This window comes from Acomys russatus, chromosome 13, assembly GCF_903995435.1.
Source record: "Acomys russatus chromosome 13, mAcoRus1.1, whole genome shotgun sequence".
Taxonomy (NCBI): Eukaryota; Metazoa; Chordata; class Mammalia; order Rodentia; family Muridae; genus Acomys; species Acomys russatus.
This window is the reverse complement of record NC_067149.1, coordinates 15,311,553-15,327,590: the sequence shown is the minus strand read 5'-3', so window position 1 is coordinate 15,327,590 and position 16,038 is coordinate 15,311,553. Positions and strand designations below refer to the sequence as shown.

Genomic DNA, 16,038 nt, shown 5'->3' with positions numbered 1-16,038 from the left:
CAAAAAGACCCTAATTGGAGGCTTGGGTCCCAGGTGTTTTTAGCTTCTGTGTTGAGACACTTCTTTCCGTGGACTGTTTGTGCGCCTCTGTCATTTCACTCACGGGGTTTTTGGCTCCTCCCTGGGGATTGTCCCATCACCCGTAATGACACAGAATGGCTTTGGTCTTCCTCCAGAGCCATCACGGGGTGCCCTCCCAGGGCGGGTCTGTTGTTCTCCCCCAGGCTTTCCTGGGATGGGGCAGCTGACCAGAGGCCTGCAATGTTGGTGCAACTCTTAGGAGCTGGCAGGTAGGTTGCCGGCGTGAGGTTGGGGTTCCTCAAGTGTTTCCGCCGAGAGCTTTCCTCCCAGGGGCTCTCACTCTGGGAATCCTCTTGGCCTCGCATGTAAGTTCGGCCTCTCAAGGGAAGAGTCCTCCTGTGCCTGGGCCTGAGGGACAGCTGGGATTCCTGTAGACAACTTTCTAGTGACCATGCCAAGGGGAGGGGACTTCAGATCAATCCCTTCAGTTGGGTTCTTTCTCATACCTGTTCTCCTTCCTTCCCACCAACTGTGACAACTGTGACCAGGTCTTGGAGTCTGAGACAGGGAGGACTGGCATCCTCCTTTGAGGCTGCTCCCTCCTGCATATTCTGGGATATTTTGTTTCCCCTCAATTTTTTTCAACTAAAGTGTGCATGCGTGCGTGCGTGCGTGTGTGTGTGTGTGTGTGTGTGTGTGTGTGTGTGTGTATGTGTGTGTGTGTAGTGTGTAGTGTGTTAGTGGTGCTCATCCATGCACACACATGTGGAGATTGACATTAGGTGTCCATCTCTTTCGCTCTTCGTCTTATCTTTTTGAGACGAGGTCTCTCGCCGAATCTGAGGTTCACTGATTGGCTGGCCAGCAAGCATCTGAGATCCACCTGAGTTACGCACATATGCAGCCACACCTGGCTTTCCTCCAGAATAAAACAACCCCCAGCTTCTTCACTTTAGCCACTGAGCCGCCACCTTCTCAGCCCTCGCTCACCAAATATCTGACACTTTCTTTTACTTTGAAGCCGGGAGTGCTGGCACATGTCTGTCCTCCCAGCACTTGGGAAGTAAGCAAGAGGGATCAGGAGGAGTTCAGGGTCATCTTTAGGTACATAGCAAGTCCAGGGCTTACCTAAGTTACATGAGACACTGTCAAACACACACACACACACACACACACACACACACACACACACACACACACACACACACGGCAAATTAAAAACATAGAAAAGAAATATGTTGAACCTTCCTTCTCCCCTACCAAGGATCTCTTTCCTGGTTCTTCTATCGCACAAGTTTATTTCTGCTGTGATTTTTCTGGAATCTCAGGTGGACTGGTAAGAAACTGCACCCAGTCTAGCACAGCGGACTCTACAGCCTGGCTCCATCCACAGTGTACACAGAGTCCTACTGCCTCACACACCTCCCACGCCCCACACATCACATCCTCTGTCTTCTCTGAGGTCAGATTCCTCTTATCTGGCACCATGGAGCATACATGTTAGGGGCCTTTGTGCTCCTGGCCACTGGTTTCAGACTGGCCTTTCCCTCCACAATCAGAGTCTCCAGGCGACTGTACCCTTCGCTCCCTCCCGCTGTGGCATCTTCTCCCACCTGACCTGATTCCTTCCATCACTACAAGACCTCAGCTCCTGGCTCTCACTGTCTCCAGCACCTGGGAACTCAGGACTTCACCTTGTCTCTTTCTGTGAGCATGGCCTTCATCATTAATCATTCCTTGGGCCATACCCTTGACCTTGTCATTAGCAACAGTACCAATTTCAAGCACCCGTTCTGATCACCCTGTGTAAATATCCGCCTTAGCTCTGGGACCCAAACACCAGCAGCTCTGACCGGCTCTACTGGTCCATCGGTTCTACAACATTCCTACAGCGTTGTTCCTACTTTGTGCTGTGCCCAGTGCATTGGTGACTTCCCTCAGTGCTGTGACCAAACACAGAAACGCTGTGGGAAGACTTTGTTTGGGTTCATGATTTCAGGGGATACGATCCGTCATGGAGGAAGAGGGGTGGTGGCAGGGGACCCATGGCGGTGTGGGAATGTAGCAGGGACCTTTTCCCTCACCCCTTAGGAAGTGGGCTATAGACCTCAAGGCTCACCCATCAGCGACCCTCCAGCCAGCTCTATCAGCGGCTGGGGATCAAGTGTTCCAGCATATGCGCCCGCGAGAGACATTGCATGGTCAAAACATAACAGTTTACATCCGTGATCCGATCTTATGACTTCTTTTAAAAATCCTCTCGTTCTGTTTCCCTTCATTGTACCATCACCAGAAGGGAAAAAAGCAAAACAAACAAACAAACAAAACCACCTACTTCAATCTTGTTTTTCTCTGACCACACGATAGGTTTGAGGTGGGTGGCTGTAGGCATGAAAGCACACCACCTGGACTTTCACAAATCTGCTTCTCTTTGCTGAGGTTTGTACTCCTGCCTGGGCGTGACAGCTGTGCCTCGGCAGCGTTTCTTGAACACTCGAGAGTGTCAGGTGCAAACGCTCCGGGTTTTACATGCGCTAGCGAGGTCAAGGTGAGCGCTCCTGCTGGTCTGTCTGTTTGTCACTAAGGAAAGTGGAGTTCGCAGACTCTGCCTGGATTTGTCTGCTTCTCCGTCTGCGGTGGCAGCTCTCGGGAGTATATTGTCAGGCACATGCACGTTCAGTAGTTATGTCCGTCTAGACCCGAACACGGAGCTCATTTGCTTTTGTGCCCCTCTTTTCATCCTTTTATCCATCCCTTTGTATATGCTCGTTTTAAAAGTGGGTTTCTTTGGAGCTGGAAAGGTGGTTCCAGGATTAAGCGAGCTTTGCTCTTGCAGAGTACCCAAGCTCCCAGCCCCCACACCACGTGGCTGACAACCACCTATGTCTCCAGTTCCAGTGCATCTGATGCCCTCTTCTGGCCTCTGTCCGCACCTGCACACCTCTCCCTCCCTCCCTCCCTCCCTCCCTCTCTCTCTCTCTCTCTCTCTCTCTCTCACACACACACACACACACACACAAACACACACACAGATAAACCTCTTTAAAAATAGGTAGTTTTCACCGCCAAGGGCACATCTACATGGAAATGAACTTTACCAACATAGCCCTGCAGCACATGACAGACTTCGCCATCCAGTTCAACAAGAACACTCCCTTGGCCATACATACTCCACTGATGTCAAGCCAGAGCATTGATGTCTCTCTGCCTCTCAACACCTTGGGCCCAGTCATGAAGATGGAGCCTCTGAATAACTTGCAGGTGGCTGTTAAAAATAATATGGGTGTCTTCTACTTCAGCTGCCTTGTCCCACTCAATGTGCTTTCTGTAGAAGACGGCAAAATGGAGCGCCAGGTCTTCCTTGCAACATGGAAGGATATTCCCAATGAAAATGAACTCCAGTTTCAGATTAAGGAATGTCATTTAAATGCTGACACAGTTTCCAGCAAGTTGCAAAACAACAATGTTTACGCCATTGCGAAGAGGAACGTGGAAGGGCAAGACACGCTGTACCAGTCCCTGAAGCTCACTAATGGCATTTGGATTTTGGCCGAGCTACGGATCCAGCCAGGAAACCCCAATTATACGCTGTTGCTGAAGTGTAGAGCCCCTGAGGTCTCCCAGTACATCTACGAGGTCTCCGACAACATTTTGAAAAACTAATAAATGGATTCTGTACTCGACAGTCAAAAAAAAAAAAAAAGTTTTTTTTTTTGTCAAGTGGCACAAAGTTGACCATTTAATTTTTTCATTTTTATTTTGTTTTTTTCACAAATTACATTTACTTATTTATAGTGCGTGGGAAGATGTCTAGTGTTTGTGTGCGTGTATGTATGGGTGCACTTGTGCCCAGAGGCCAGAGGAAGAAATCAGATATCTTGCCTTATCGCTCTTTTACCACCATTTGGCGAGGTTGCTTTTTTTTCTGAATGTAGAATTGTGAGGCAGTCATTTTCTTCCAGTGTTTGAATGATGCTTACCACTGCCTCCCATGTCCCCGGCCCCAGAAGAGAGTCGTCTGACCCTCATACCTCACCCTTTGCCTGTGATGCATCCTGCCCCACTTTCCTCCCCAGAAGCTCCCTTCAAGGTTTTCTCTTAAATCTTGTTTACATCAGTTAGGCCTGCTATGTATCTGGCAGTGTTGTTTGTTTGTTTGTTTTGTTTTTGACTTGGGCTTATCCATATACAGGTAGCGGTCTATCATTTGAGGGTTTCTGAAAATTTTGGACCTATGCTTTGGGATTTTGTTTGTTTGTTTTGTTTTGTTTTGTTTTGTTTTTCAAGACAGGGTTTCTCTGTGTAGCCTTGGCTGTCCTGGACTCCCTTTGTAGACCAGGCTGGCCTCAAATTCACAGCAATCCGCCTGCCCCTGCCTCCTGAGTGCTGGGATTAAAGGCGTGCCCCACCACGCCTGGCGGAATATCATATTTTTTAAATGGAATTCTCTTAAAATATTTCTCTTGTCCAATTCTTCCTGCTCACCAATAACCTTTTCCATGCCTGCCCACCAGGGGGCGTTTCTCCAGCTCTCCCTGTCCTTCACCTTCCTGTGGGGAAGCCTGTGAGGGAGTGCTCATTCCCGGGGCTCAGATCCCTGCTCTCCCAGATCCAAGCCCACCTGTGGCTACCTGCCCTTGATTTTGTCTTTTGTTAGTTTCTTCTTAACCACTTGCACCTGCTGTTTTGCTTCTGCCCATGCTGTGCCACAGGGCATATGGCTAAGGAGCCCCCAGTTCTGCTCACTAAATCTTCCCCCTTTTTGGAACTCAGGCAGCTAATTGTCTTGTGGTGTCAACCCTCCATTTCAAGAAAAGCCTGTGCTTATATAGCAGTTTAGGGTACGGTAAATTTTTCTTTCTTTCTTTTTGTTTTTGTTTTGTTTTGTTTTGTTGTTTTTAGTTTTTGTTTTGAGACAGGGATTTGGGTAACCCGGGATGGCGTCCAACTCCCTAAGTAACTGTGCATGACCCTGAACTTCTGATTCTCCTGCCTCTGCCTGCCAAGTGCTGGAATTATTGGTGCGCACCACCACGCCAGGTTTGTGAATGCTGGGGATGCACCCAGGGTGCCACCTATGCCTGTCAAGCACTTGGCCAGCCGAACAGCATCCAGGCTCCCATCTCCCTACTTCTTAAGTGGGAGTGGCACCTGCTCCGCTGACACCACTTTAAAATCAGGATGTCAGGCAGTCTTGTCGTGTCTCCCTGAATGATCATTTCCCAGGCCTCCTGGACAGTAGTTACAATGCCCCCTTCTCCTGAGGCAAGTGCATTGTCAGCTGACAGATCAAAAGAACCCTTCGCCATCCCCCGCCATGACACCCACCCACCTTGTATGCACCTACTTCCTCCCTGAGCTGGACGAATGGCCACAATCCAAGTAGGGGCTAGCGACCTTGTTTGTCCATCAGATTCCAGTCACTCACTTCCCCCCAACATTGCTCAGCAACCCCCAACCTCATTGTCACTTGCTCATGTTTTCCGGGTCATTCACATAAGCCAATAGTTATAAAATATACTCAATCAAAAATACCAAAGATTGGTCTATCTTTCTTAAGCTACTAACTTTCCTTAAATCCACAGCAAAATCCCTTTTAAAAGTTGCCTGTCCACAGTCCTTCCATTTTTCTTAAGTCCAGTCAAACCTGACTAACTCAGCCCTCTGACAAACAGTGACCTCTGAGCTGCTAAATCTGAATTTAGTTCTCAGTCCTCACGTTAATTGGTCATACATACGTCTCCATATGCCCAGACAACCCTACTTTATATCCACGTCTTTTCATAATTAAGAGTGCTTTCTTTTGATCTCAGAAGTGTCACACATTGTAGAAAGTATATTGTCACCCACTGTCCCTAGCAGGTAACACACTTGATTAATTGATTGATTGATTGATTAACTGATGGTTGACTGACTGACTTGACCTTGGGGTGCATATATGCCACAGCATGTGTTTGGAGGTCAAAAGACAACTTGAGGGAACTGGTTCATTCCTTCCACTGTGTGGGACGAGGGCACAGGACTTGGGCTCAGTGGAAACACCTTTACCCACTGAACCATCTTACCCGTGCAGTACCATCTTCCTTAACGCATCGCCTTCCGTTTAGCCTCTGGTCACCACTTCCTTGTCTTCTCCTCATCGCTGTGCAACCATAGAGACTAATGGCACGAGATGTGGCTCCTCCAGCCCCACCTGTTGGGTGGCATTCACTACTATGCTTAGTTCTGCGATGACACGATTAATGTATTTACCCACCTGTCACCACAATAGCGATACACAGCAAAGACTCTTAAAATTCCCGTGACTTACAACCACAGTAATTTGTTTCTGCATGCTGGGCAGGCCGTGCAGGCTGTGCCAGTTGATGTGCAGGCGCTGGCTTGGACCCAGGTTGGACGGTCTTTGCTCACACTGCTCTGCACACACTAGCCTCCCAGTTCGTCCTTGTCACAGCATAGCACCCGTGAACCTGTGCTTTGCCACACTCTCTAATGTGTGCACTTTCCGTGCCTCCTAACTGACAGGGGTGGGGGGACAGGTTGTGTATCAGTTGTTTCTGTTGACAAAGTACCTTACAGAGGCAACTCGAGAGAGGAAAGACTGGGTTTTGGCTCACAGTTCAGAGGACACAGTCCATCATGGCGGAGGAAACACAGCAGCTGGGGTGGTGAGGTCTATGGCAGGTTCCATCCCCTGGTGCCATATGGTAGAAGGAAAGAAACAAGGGATGAACTGTGGATGCTTGACAAGACCAGACCAGAAGTGGGGCTAGCTTATAACCCTCAAAGGCCCACCTTCAATGACTCACCTCCAGCAACCAGACCTCCTGCCCCAAAAGTTCCACAAAACAGTAGCACCTGCAAGGAAGCATGTGTTCAAATATTATACAGTGTGGGGCACATTTCACATCCCACAGTAACAGTTTCGTTCAGAGGCTAATTTATTCATGCACAGTTTGGCTAATATTGATGATTGACTATTATATATCCATAGTTCTGACAACTCCTTACACAGTGGGCTATACCTGTGTTTACAGTTACACCATTGATACACTATTGCTTTTTTCAGTCTCTTGGGGTGGCAATGTTAACTCTTGTAATCAAATCACTAAATCAAATTTTGATGAAAATTAAGGCAAACATAATTTATTACCTTGTAATAAGAGTCTCAGTCAACTTATCTCCACAAAGAAATATCCATTTGTCAGTGGGACTGGGATAAAACTGAAGCTGCCAACCAAGGGGCAGCATTATCTGCTGACAGCTCATCAGCTACAGAATCGGCCTCTGTGCTCTCTTTCCAGACTGTTCCAGGCACCTGCTGCCCAGGCTGATAAAGTGAGTTTGATCCCCAGAACCCACATAATGGAAAAAGAGAGAGTCAACTTCCACAAGTTGTTCTCTCGAGTACACACATGCCATGATGCACACACATGCATGCATGTGCATATGCACACACACACATATAATAAATGCAAGGACTCAGGTTCGAGTCCCAGCACCACTATGGCAGCTCAAAACTGTAACTCCAGTTCTAGGAAATATGATGCCACCTCTGGCCTCTATGGGCACCGAGTACACAAAAATGCATACACATAAAATAAAAATAATTTAAATGGTCCAAATTATCAAAAGAAATGAAGGTGTACCTCATAAGTTTCTATGAGCTTTTCTTCTTCACCTCCCCAGTCTGGGGACTGACCCCGGGGTCTCACACCAGGCAAGCGCTCTACCAACTGTCTACCAACTGACCTTCGTCCCAGACCCCTTGAGATTTGCTTAATCTCTCAAATTCCATTCCTGCGGCCTCCTGGCCAGCAGATGGCGCCCTCCTCCTGCTGGCCTCCTCAGGGAAGTATGCTCCAGACTCTAGGGAGCTCCGATATGGGAACTGGGAATCTTTTGTTCTGGGCTCTGACATTCCCAGTTCCCCAAACAGACACCTGTTGGACTGGCATTTCCCAGCATGCACCCGTGGTAGCATATCTCTTTGTTGGCTGAGTGTGGATTAAAGTTTGTTGCTTCACAGTCAGGTCTCAGCGCAGAGGCGAGAAGGATAAAAACAAGTTCTTGAGCAACGTGTACTAATAGGGTGTTAATTAGTAAAGCGCACTTAACTTTTTCACTGCCAACTCAAACAGGCCAGCCTTGATTTTTGGCTGTGTGCCATATAACTGCATCTCAAAGCGCTCTATAAACACTCATTACTCCACCCCTATCCCTTCTGTGACCATCCAAATACTGGGCGCCATCAAACTTTTTCCAAGGCACAGAAAACACATTTTGCTTTAGACTTGCTAGTTCGTGGCTTACTGAAGGCAAGGGCCAGCCTTCCCCAAGCAAGTCGCCCTCTTATTCCCAGACCATGTGGTTTGCAACCCCCTTCCCCCCCCCCCTGTGCCCCCCCCTCCAGTTGTCATCAAGCACAGCGCCTGCACTTCCGGCCCCGGTGCACCTCAATCCATCCTTAGTCAGGCATTCATCTCCCTGCATGCTAATCTCCACTTGAGAAGATATGATCTTCTGGGTCACGTCACGCTCAGAATAGCCTATTAGGTGAGCATCCCTCAGTAGCTGTTGAGCTGTAAGTGTCCTCCCCGGGTTGTCCTCTGTGGTAAAAGGAAATCTTGTCTTTCTATCAACCATGGCCCCCAGGTTTTAGGTCACGGGGCTGGGTTGGATGTTGATATGGGCATAAACTGAGGAAAAGCAGGTTTCTTCTATATTTTCAAAGTGCTTCTCACCTGCCCCCTACCCCCAACCCCCCCCAAAAAAAAACCACAACCAAACACACAGAGTACCCAGATGCTAGGAGTATTCCCTGCTGGTGTGCCTGAGCAGCCTCCTGCTCTGCCCTACCCATAATGCAGTGGCTCCCAGCAGGCCACACCTCATGTCTGGCATTGGAAACAGCTCCCTGCCAGCTGTGAGGTGAGCCCCTCCGAGCAGCACGCCCCAGCGCATGGGCACCCCCTCCCCTCTCCCGTGCCTGTGGCTTTCCTCCTGACTTCCACAGGTGACACACACACACACTCCATTCATCAGAGTGCCATCCTGGGGATGTGCTAATTCCACAGGTCCCAGCTGCCTTGTGGGGAGGGAAGGGTTTCCACAGGGCACACATATTCAGTGTTTCATCTAGGAGCGGGTCACAGTCATTCCCATGGAAACTCCAGCTTAGGCCCATCCATGAAGAGAGTGTGTTTGCTCGGCCTCTCACCTCTGGCCAGGCTGGAAAGCACCCCAGAGCTTCCACAACCTGCCTGCCTGCGTGCTGATGACCCAGGAAATGGACTTTATTGATGTAGTTGCTTTCTGGTTGAGCCTAAGCCTGCTGTTAGTTGAGCTCCTATGACTCAGCTTGTGAAGGGTTAATTACTTCTGGGGGTTCAGCTCTGCCTTGGCTTAAGGAAAGCAGGTGAAAGGAAGGAAGGGCAGTCTCAGTCTCCAGGCTGTCCAGCCAGGAAGACACACACACACACACACACACACACACACACACACACACACACACACACGCATGCACATGCACCCCCCCACCCCTGGCTGCAGCAATGATTTCCCCAGAGATCACAGAGTTGCCCCTTGTTCAGCTACCCAGAGGCTGAGGGGCTGCCAGTGAGCACTGTCCTGGAGGGAAAGCCGAGTGTGAGGGAAGCACAGCCACATCCTGGGCTCAGGTGATTCGTGAACCATGAAAGCACTTCTGGAAATTCTCTGCTAACTCAGCAGAGAGGAACGGTTGGTTAGCTGGGTCCTGACCTGGGTGTCTGCCAAAGCAGCACAAGCCAGCCTGCTCTGGCCTCTTGGCAAGTCCCAAGCCAACAAGAAAACGGGTGTGTTACAAAGAGAGGGTGAATCTTGAGAGGATGTGTATTTGACACAAGCACAACCATGTCAAGGCCTCTAATGCTTCTGAACCACAGGAATGGCAAGGCTAAGTCAGGCTCGAAGCCTTCTGCCTGCTCTGAGTACAGATAAGGTACAAAGTATGGACCACAGCTTCCTCCTCCAGGACAAATGCAGCCTGAGCCCTCTTCCCCAGAGAGACCCTGCCTCCCACGAATAGCTAACCCACCTCCTCTGTCAACTGCAAACAATAAACCTGCCCAGTTTCCAGGCTGCTGTGTGTCTCCTTCAGAGCACATGGCCCGCCTGAATCCAGCTTCTGTAGCTTCTTCATTCCTCATCAGCCCAGTCAGGTCCATCCCAGGCAGTATACGGCCCCTAAGAAGACTGACCTCATGCCCCGATACATCATGGACTTCTGCTGGGACCTAAATGTGAAATATGGTCACAAACACAGGGGCTGGTGTGTTTGATAGCCAGCTAGTTTTAGCAACAAGGACATATGGTTAACCATGTTCATAGCAGCCTTATTCATAATAGCCAGAACCTGGAAACAGCCTAAATGTCCCTCAGTTGAAGAATGGAAAAAGAAACTGTGGTACATTTACACTATGGAATGCTGCTCAGCTATTAAAAACAAGGAAATTCCTAAATTTGTGGACAAATGGATAGAACTAGAAATGATCATACTGAGTAAGTTAACCCAGAAGCAGAAAGACTCACATGGTACATACTCACTTATATTTGGGCACTAGCCCAAAAGGTATGTCCCACAAAAGTCTTCAATTACCAGGAGATTGGGATAGATGAGAGGACATCCTACTGGGACTCTAGGAAATATAGGAGATGGGGAAATAGAAGGATCCAGAGGGTCCTAGAAACCTACAAGAAGAACATCATGATGGGTGGATCGGGGCACAGGGGGGTCTGCTCAAACTATTACACTAACCAAGGACCATACAAGTAGTAAACATCAAACCCCTACTCTGATCTAGCCAACGGACAGGACATTCTCCACAGTTATGTGGAGAGTAAAGACTGACTCTGACATGAACTCTGGTGCCCCATATTTGATCACCTTCCCTTGATGGGGAGGCCTGGTGGCACTCAAAGAAAGAATAAGCAGGCTACCAAGATGAGACTTGATAGCCTATGACCATATAGTGGGGGACGCGGTCCCCCTCAGTCATAGACCTAGGGGAGGGGAATAGGGTGAAAGCAGGAGGAAGGGAGGAATAGGAGGGTACAAGTGATGGGATAACAATTGAGTTGTAATCTGAATAAATAAATTAAATAATAATAAGAAATAATAATAAGAAAAGAAAAGAAAATAGAGCCGTCTTGAGGAAATGAGTCACTGGGAGTGGGCCTTGAGGTCTGATCACCCAGCCCTACTTTCTGTCTCCTCTCTGATTCCTAATGGTGGACACATTGTGACAAGCTGCCCCAGGCTCCTACCATCAGGCCTTCCCAATGAAGACAGACTGTGCTCCCTAAACTGTGAGCCAAAACAAGCACTCACGCTCTTGAGTTGCTTCACATCAAGTGCTCTGTCACAACAAGAAAAGTCTAATACAGTTTCTAAATCACAAGACCCAGGTCCTTTTCTGTAATAGCTGTGCGCTGACAGCTGCTTGGAAGGCTATGCGGTTTAAGGAAGGACCTTCCTCTTGCATATATATGCATGTGTGATGTGTATGTGAATGCATACGTGTACTTGCATGTGTGGGACACTCGTGTGCATGCAGGTGATGTACATTTGTGTGTATGTACAGGTGGAGGCCAAAGGTTGGTGTCGGGTGTCTTCCTGTGGATCACGCTGTACCATATACATTAGGAGAGGGTCTCTCAGTTGAACCCTGAGTTTACTGACTCAGTTAGTCCAGCTATCCATCCTGCCCATGGATCTCCTGTCTGCCTCCTGAGTGTTGGGATTGCAGGTGGGCTGCCACACCCACCTACCATTTATGCAGGTTCTAAGGACACACACTTCAGTCTTCATGGTTGTAAGGCAAGCGCTTCACACGCCGAGCCATCTCTCAGCCTTCCAGATCTCTCTTTAGCAGAAGGGGGAAATGGCATAGGCCCTGTGACCTGGACAGATTCTTGTGCAGCCTGGACCTTCAGACTTTGCTGGGCTCCTGGGTTTGCCTGGGCGAGCAGTGCGTTAGTTATCTCTTCTCACCGCTGTGACCAAATGCCTGATAAGAAGCAGTTTAATGGGGGAGATTTGTTTTGGCTCACAGTTAAAGGGGACACATTCCATTATGGTAGCAGGAGCATAAAACAGCCACTCACATTGCATTCACAGCGAGAAGGCAGAGAGAAATTAATGCTGGTGCCCCCACTTCCAAATCTCCTTTTCAGTCAGTCCAGGACCTCAGCCCACAGGAATATGTCATCTCTCCCCCACCCCACATAAGCCAATCTAGAAACTCTAAGCCAATCTGGAAACTCTCCTACAGACACATCCAGAAGCGTGTCTTCATGGCAGCTTTAAGTCTCACCAAGGCGATCTCCACAAGCTAGCTCAGGTCTTCCCTGAAACAGAACTGGGCAGTACATTTCAGCCCCCAACTTGGAATATGCAATCTGTCCCACTTCCTTCCTCTCTCTGTAGCTCATGATTGCTGGTAGAAAGTGGCTGTAGACCTCTCTCCATTGCTCAACAGTTCTTGGGGGAGGGGCAAGATGTTTACTTGGAATATGGGCAAGGCTACCTTGCCATGTTGGTTCATTGTGGAGCTCAGTCTTTATTTCTTGGCAACCTCCTCACAGAATGGGTGGGAGTTGGCTCTTTCTTGCCCCTCTATGCCCAACTCCGCTCAATGGAGAGCTGTCCATCCATCTTGTGTCCAGAGAAACTGTCATGCCCCGAGCACAGTCCACCTGGACTCTCACCTCCTAGGCTGACGTCAGCCTTGCCCTCCCTGAAGGTCCCTCAGGCTGGAATCATCAATGCTTGTGGTGTGAGGAGCAAAGAACGGATGTGTCGTCGGTAGCATTGTGCATCTCTGATGATGTGTAGGCCAAGGACCGTTGGGTCACCAAGCCAAGTGCGGAGTTGGCTGGAGTCCTTAGATTCAGAGGCCAGCCCTGGGTGCCACACAAAGAGGCACATTGTCTGGGCAGCACGAGAGATGGTTTGCTGGGGGAGGTCACTGGTAGGACTGCTTATTGTCATGGGGCCTCGGTGGATTTTGTGCCCAAATAGTGAACTACAGGCAATTCCCGGAATTCCTTCCTTTCTTTCCACAGCAATTACAGCTCTCAAGCCCTGCAAGCCTGCCACTGGTGTTTACAACCAAGTTGCTCATAGAGTGAATCCCCTAGTAAAATCACTCCCTCTGCACCATCACCAAGATGTCTTCTCCTTGCTGTCTTTTTTGCCAGAAAACATATATCTATTCTGACTCCCATGTCACCCGAGAGAACATGGGTGAGACTGACTCAGGCAGTCCTATGGAGATGCTGGAAGATCCATGCATCCAGGCTTAACTGGATGCTCCGACCTGACCAACAGCCCTTCAGCTTTGCCACCGTCAGCCTCTCTCCGGAGTCCTCATCACTCTCTCTCTCCCGCTCAACCCTGAGCTGTACCTCCAGCAGGACCTCCAGCAGAGGCCTGTCCATGTTCCTCCTGTGAGACTGGTCCTCACTTCCTAACAGGAGCACCAGAGACTCAGTAAACAAGGGGAGGCAGTTTATTCTACAGCCTTGCGAAGTTGAGTGTCAGCCTAGAGAAAAGGCAATAACGGCTCCTGATTTGGAGCCTTGTGTTTTTTTGTTTGTTTGTTTGTTTGTTTACAGCTTTTTATAGTTTCTGGTCATCTTTCCATGTCCCCTCCAATCCTTTCTGTCTGAGTTCTTCTGGGAGGTACAATCTTCCTCTCTCTTTCATAGCCCCCACCCCAAATTGCTCACCCTCCTGGAACTTAGGTTCCCTCCTCTTCTGATATGAGACCCAGTCAAGCGTCACACTGCCTATAACCTGTCAAGCCCAGAATAAACTGAGAACACCGAGACACCCAGAAACCGATTCCCAGCCTTTTTCCCAGCCGGGGAAGACAGGAAGACAGGAAGACAGTGTCTCCCGCTTGTCTGCGATCTTCTAATGAGCTCTGAGCTCACCTCACATGAAAAGCGGTCTGTTGCGACTTCTGAATTACTCCTTACCTAAAGATGGGCCCTTGCCCCTCATCTCACCATCTCTCCGAGCCTGGAGGACCCAGGAGTCCACACTGCGGGCCACTTCCGTAGGCCTGGCTCTGCAGTCAGCTCCTTGTACTGTCTTGTACCCTCAATATCCTTAAATTGCCTTTCCCTGTTGGCTCTTTCCCTTCACCACAGCATAACAATGTCTCTCACACTCAAAGTGAGTGCAAACGGAAGCTTGTCCACACACACCCACCTCGCCTAGCTTTCTCCTCTGGGCACTGGGCCCTAAGACACAGATCCATGCTATGGCTCTCTACTTGCGGCCCTCGAGTCCTCCTCAGCATGCAGATCCTGCCTGGCACCATACTGCAGTGGCTTTAGGCAATTTTTCCAAGCTTCTGGAAGGTCGGTACTTGGGCAATCCATGTCCTCAGCTCACCAAGGTGACCTCCTATAGATCTGATACATGAATCGACTCAGACTTTCCTTGCTTGCGAGGCACCAGGGTCTCCTTAGAGTTCCTTGCCAATCTTGACTTTCTATCTCTCTCCCCACTCGGGCCTCATTTTTCTGCCATGTTCTGTTGGGGACACTTAGAGCCAGCCCTGGCCCTCCCCCAGGCATCTTCACATAGCTCATCAGGCATCTAGCACCTATTGTCTCTAAAGCTCACCTGTGGCGCTTCCCGTCACACACACCCACCTCTTCCTGCATCCCCAGCCTCCTAATATGTTCACCATGTTCAATCCAAAACCACAAAGCACTTCAGTGGAGATTCTCCTTTCTCATTCCCATACATAAAAACAAACCAAAGGCCAACTTCTGGTCCTGCCAGTTTTGTTGCTAATTATTTTAGGATGGGACCTTTCCCAGTACTCTCTTGTTTTTATTTCTGTCAATAATGCTTGAATGTACTGAACTCCATCTGGGCAATGCTCAAAGCTACTGAGCGTACTGCTCCTGGAATATTGTGACTCGTCTATGTGGCAGGAACAGTCAACAGTTATGTGTAAATCTTTTAATGATATATCTGCCTTCTGCTTCCAGGAAATAGGTGGCTATACTTCTCATTCCTCCGTCGACAGTATTTGAAAAAAAAAAAATCAGAAGATTGTGTGTTATGGTTATTTTTTGTAAAACTGTATTAGTTTCTCAGTTTCTCTCTTAACTTGACTACCACACAAAATAATTGAGACTCTACTATATTATTTAATAAGCTTCACAGTGCAATCTTGAGCAGTATTAACTCTATTCTTAACCCTCTAGGATAATATGGTTTCCTTCCAGTGTACATCCCAGAGATACTTGTATCTTGTAGCTTTCCTTGCTGAGTGTGCGCTCTCTCTCGGTCTCTGTCTCTGTCTCTGTCTTCTCTCTCTCTCTCTGTCTCTGTCTCTGTCTCTGTCTCTGTCTCTGTCTGTCTCTGTCTCTCTCTCTCTCCCTCTCTCTCTCTCTCCTCTCTTCTCTCTCTCTCTCTCTCTCTCTCTCTCTCCCTCCTCGTGTCTCCTGGACCTCTGCCCGTGGCTCAATCCCTGACTTCTCCTCTGACTCCTCCTTCCCTGGCTGGCAGGAAGTCCAGCCCTATTCTCTCCCTTGCTCGGTGACTGGCTGTAACCTGCTTTATTGGCATTCAAGGGGACAATTGGGGAACTGTGTTTACACAACATTGAGACAGGAGATTCTCAGAACAAGGATTGCAACCAGATATGTGAGGTACAGAAATCAGCATTTGAATTACACAATAACCTTATGCCTACAATTGTGAAGTAGTGAGAGACAGCAATCCTTTGTTCTTGGACCTGAAAGACCAAATGGGAGAGACAAAATGGGAGAGAAATTGTCACACTGAGCTTAGAATAGACAAAGAAGTTTCTATATTGAATAGCAAAGAAGCAAATAGTCCAACTAGAAATCAGCAAAAACCAGGCTGACGGATAGCTTAGTGGGTAATGTGCCTGACTTGTAACCATGAGAGCCTGGGTTGGGGTTACTCACATAAAAGCTGGGCAT

The 16,038-nt window shown here is 48.7% G+C and overlaps 1 protein-coding gene across 1 annotated transcript in view; it reads left to right on the top strand.

The window, feature by feature from the left end:
* Positions 1-6,660: 6,660 nt before the first annotated feature.
* Tgfa (transforming growth factor alpha) overlaps positions 6,661-16,038 on the top strand; it is a 136,115-nt gene continuing 126,737 nt past the window's right edge. Inside the window, exon 1 of the mRNA XM_051154664.1 lies at positions 6,661-6,689. Within this exon, the coding sequence (XP_051010621.1) occupies positions 6,661-6,689 (29 nt within the window). The remainder of the gene's footprint in view (positions 6,690-16,038) is intronic.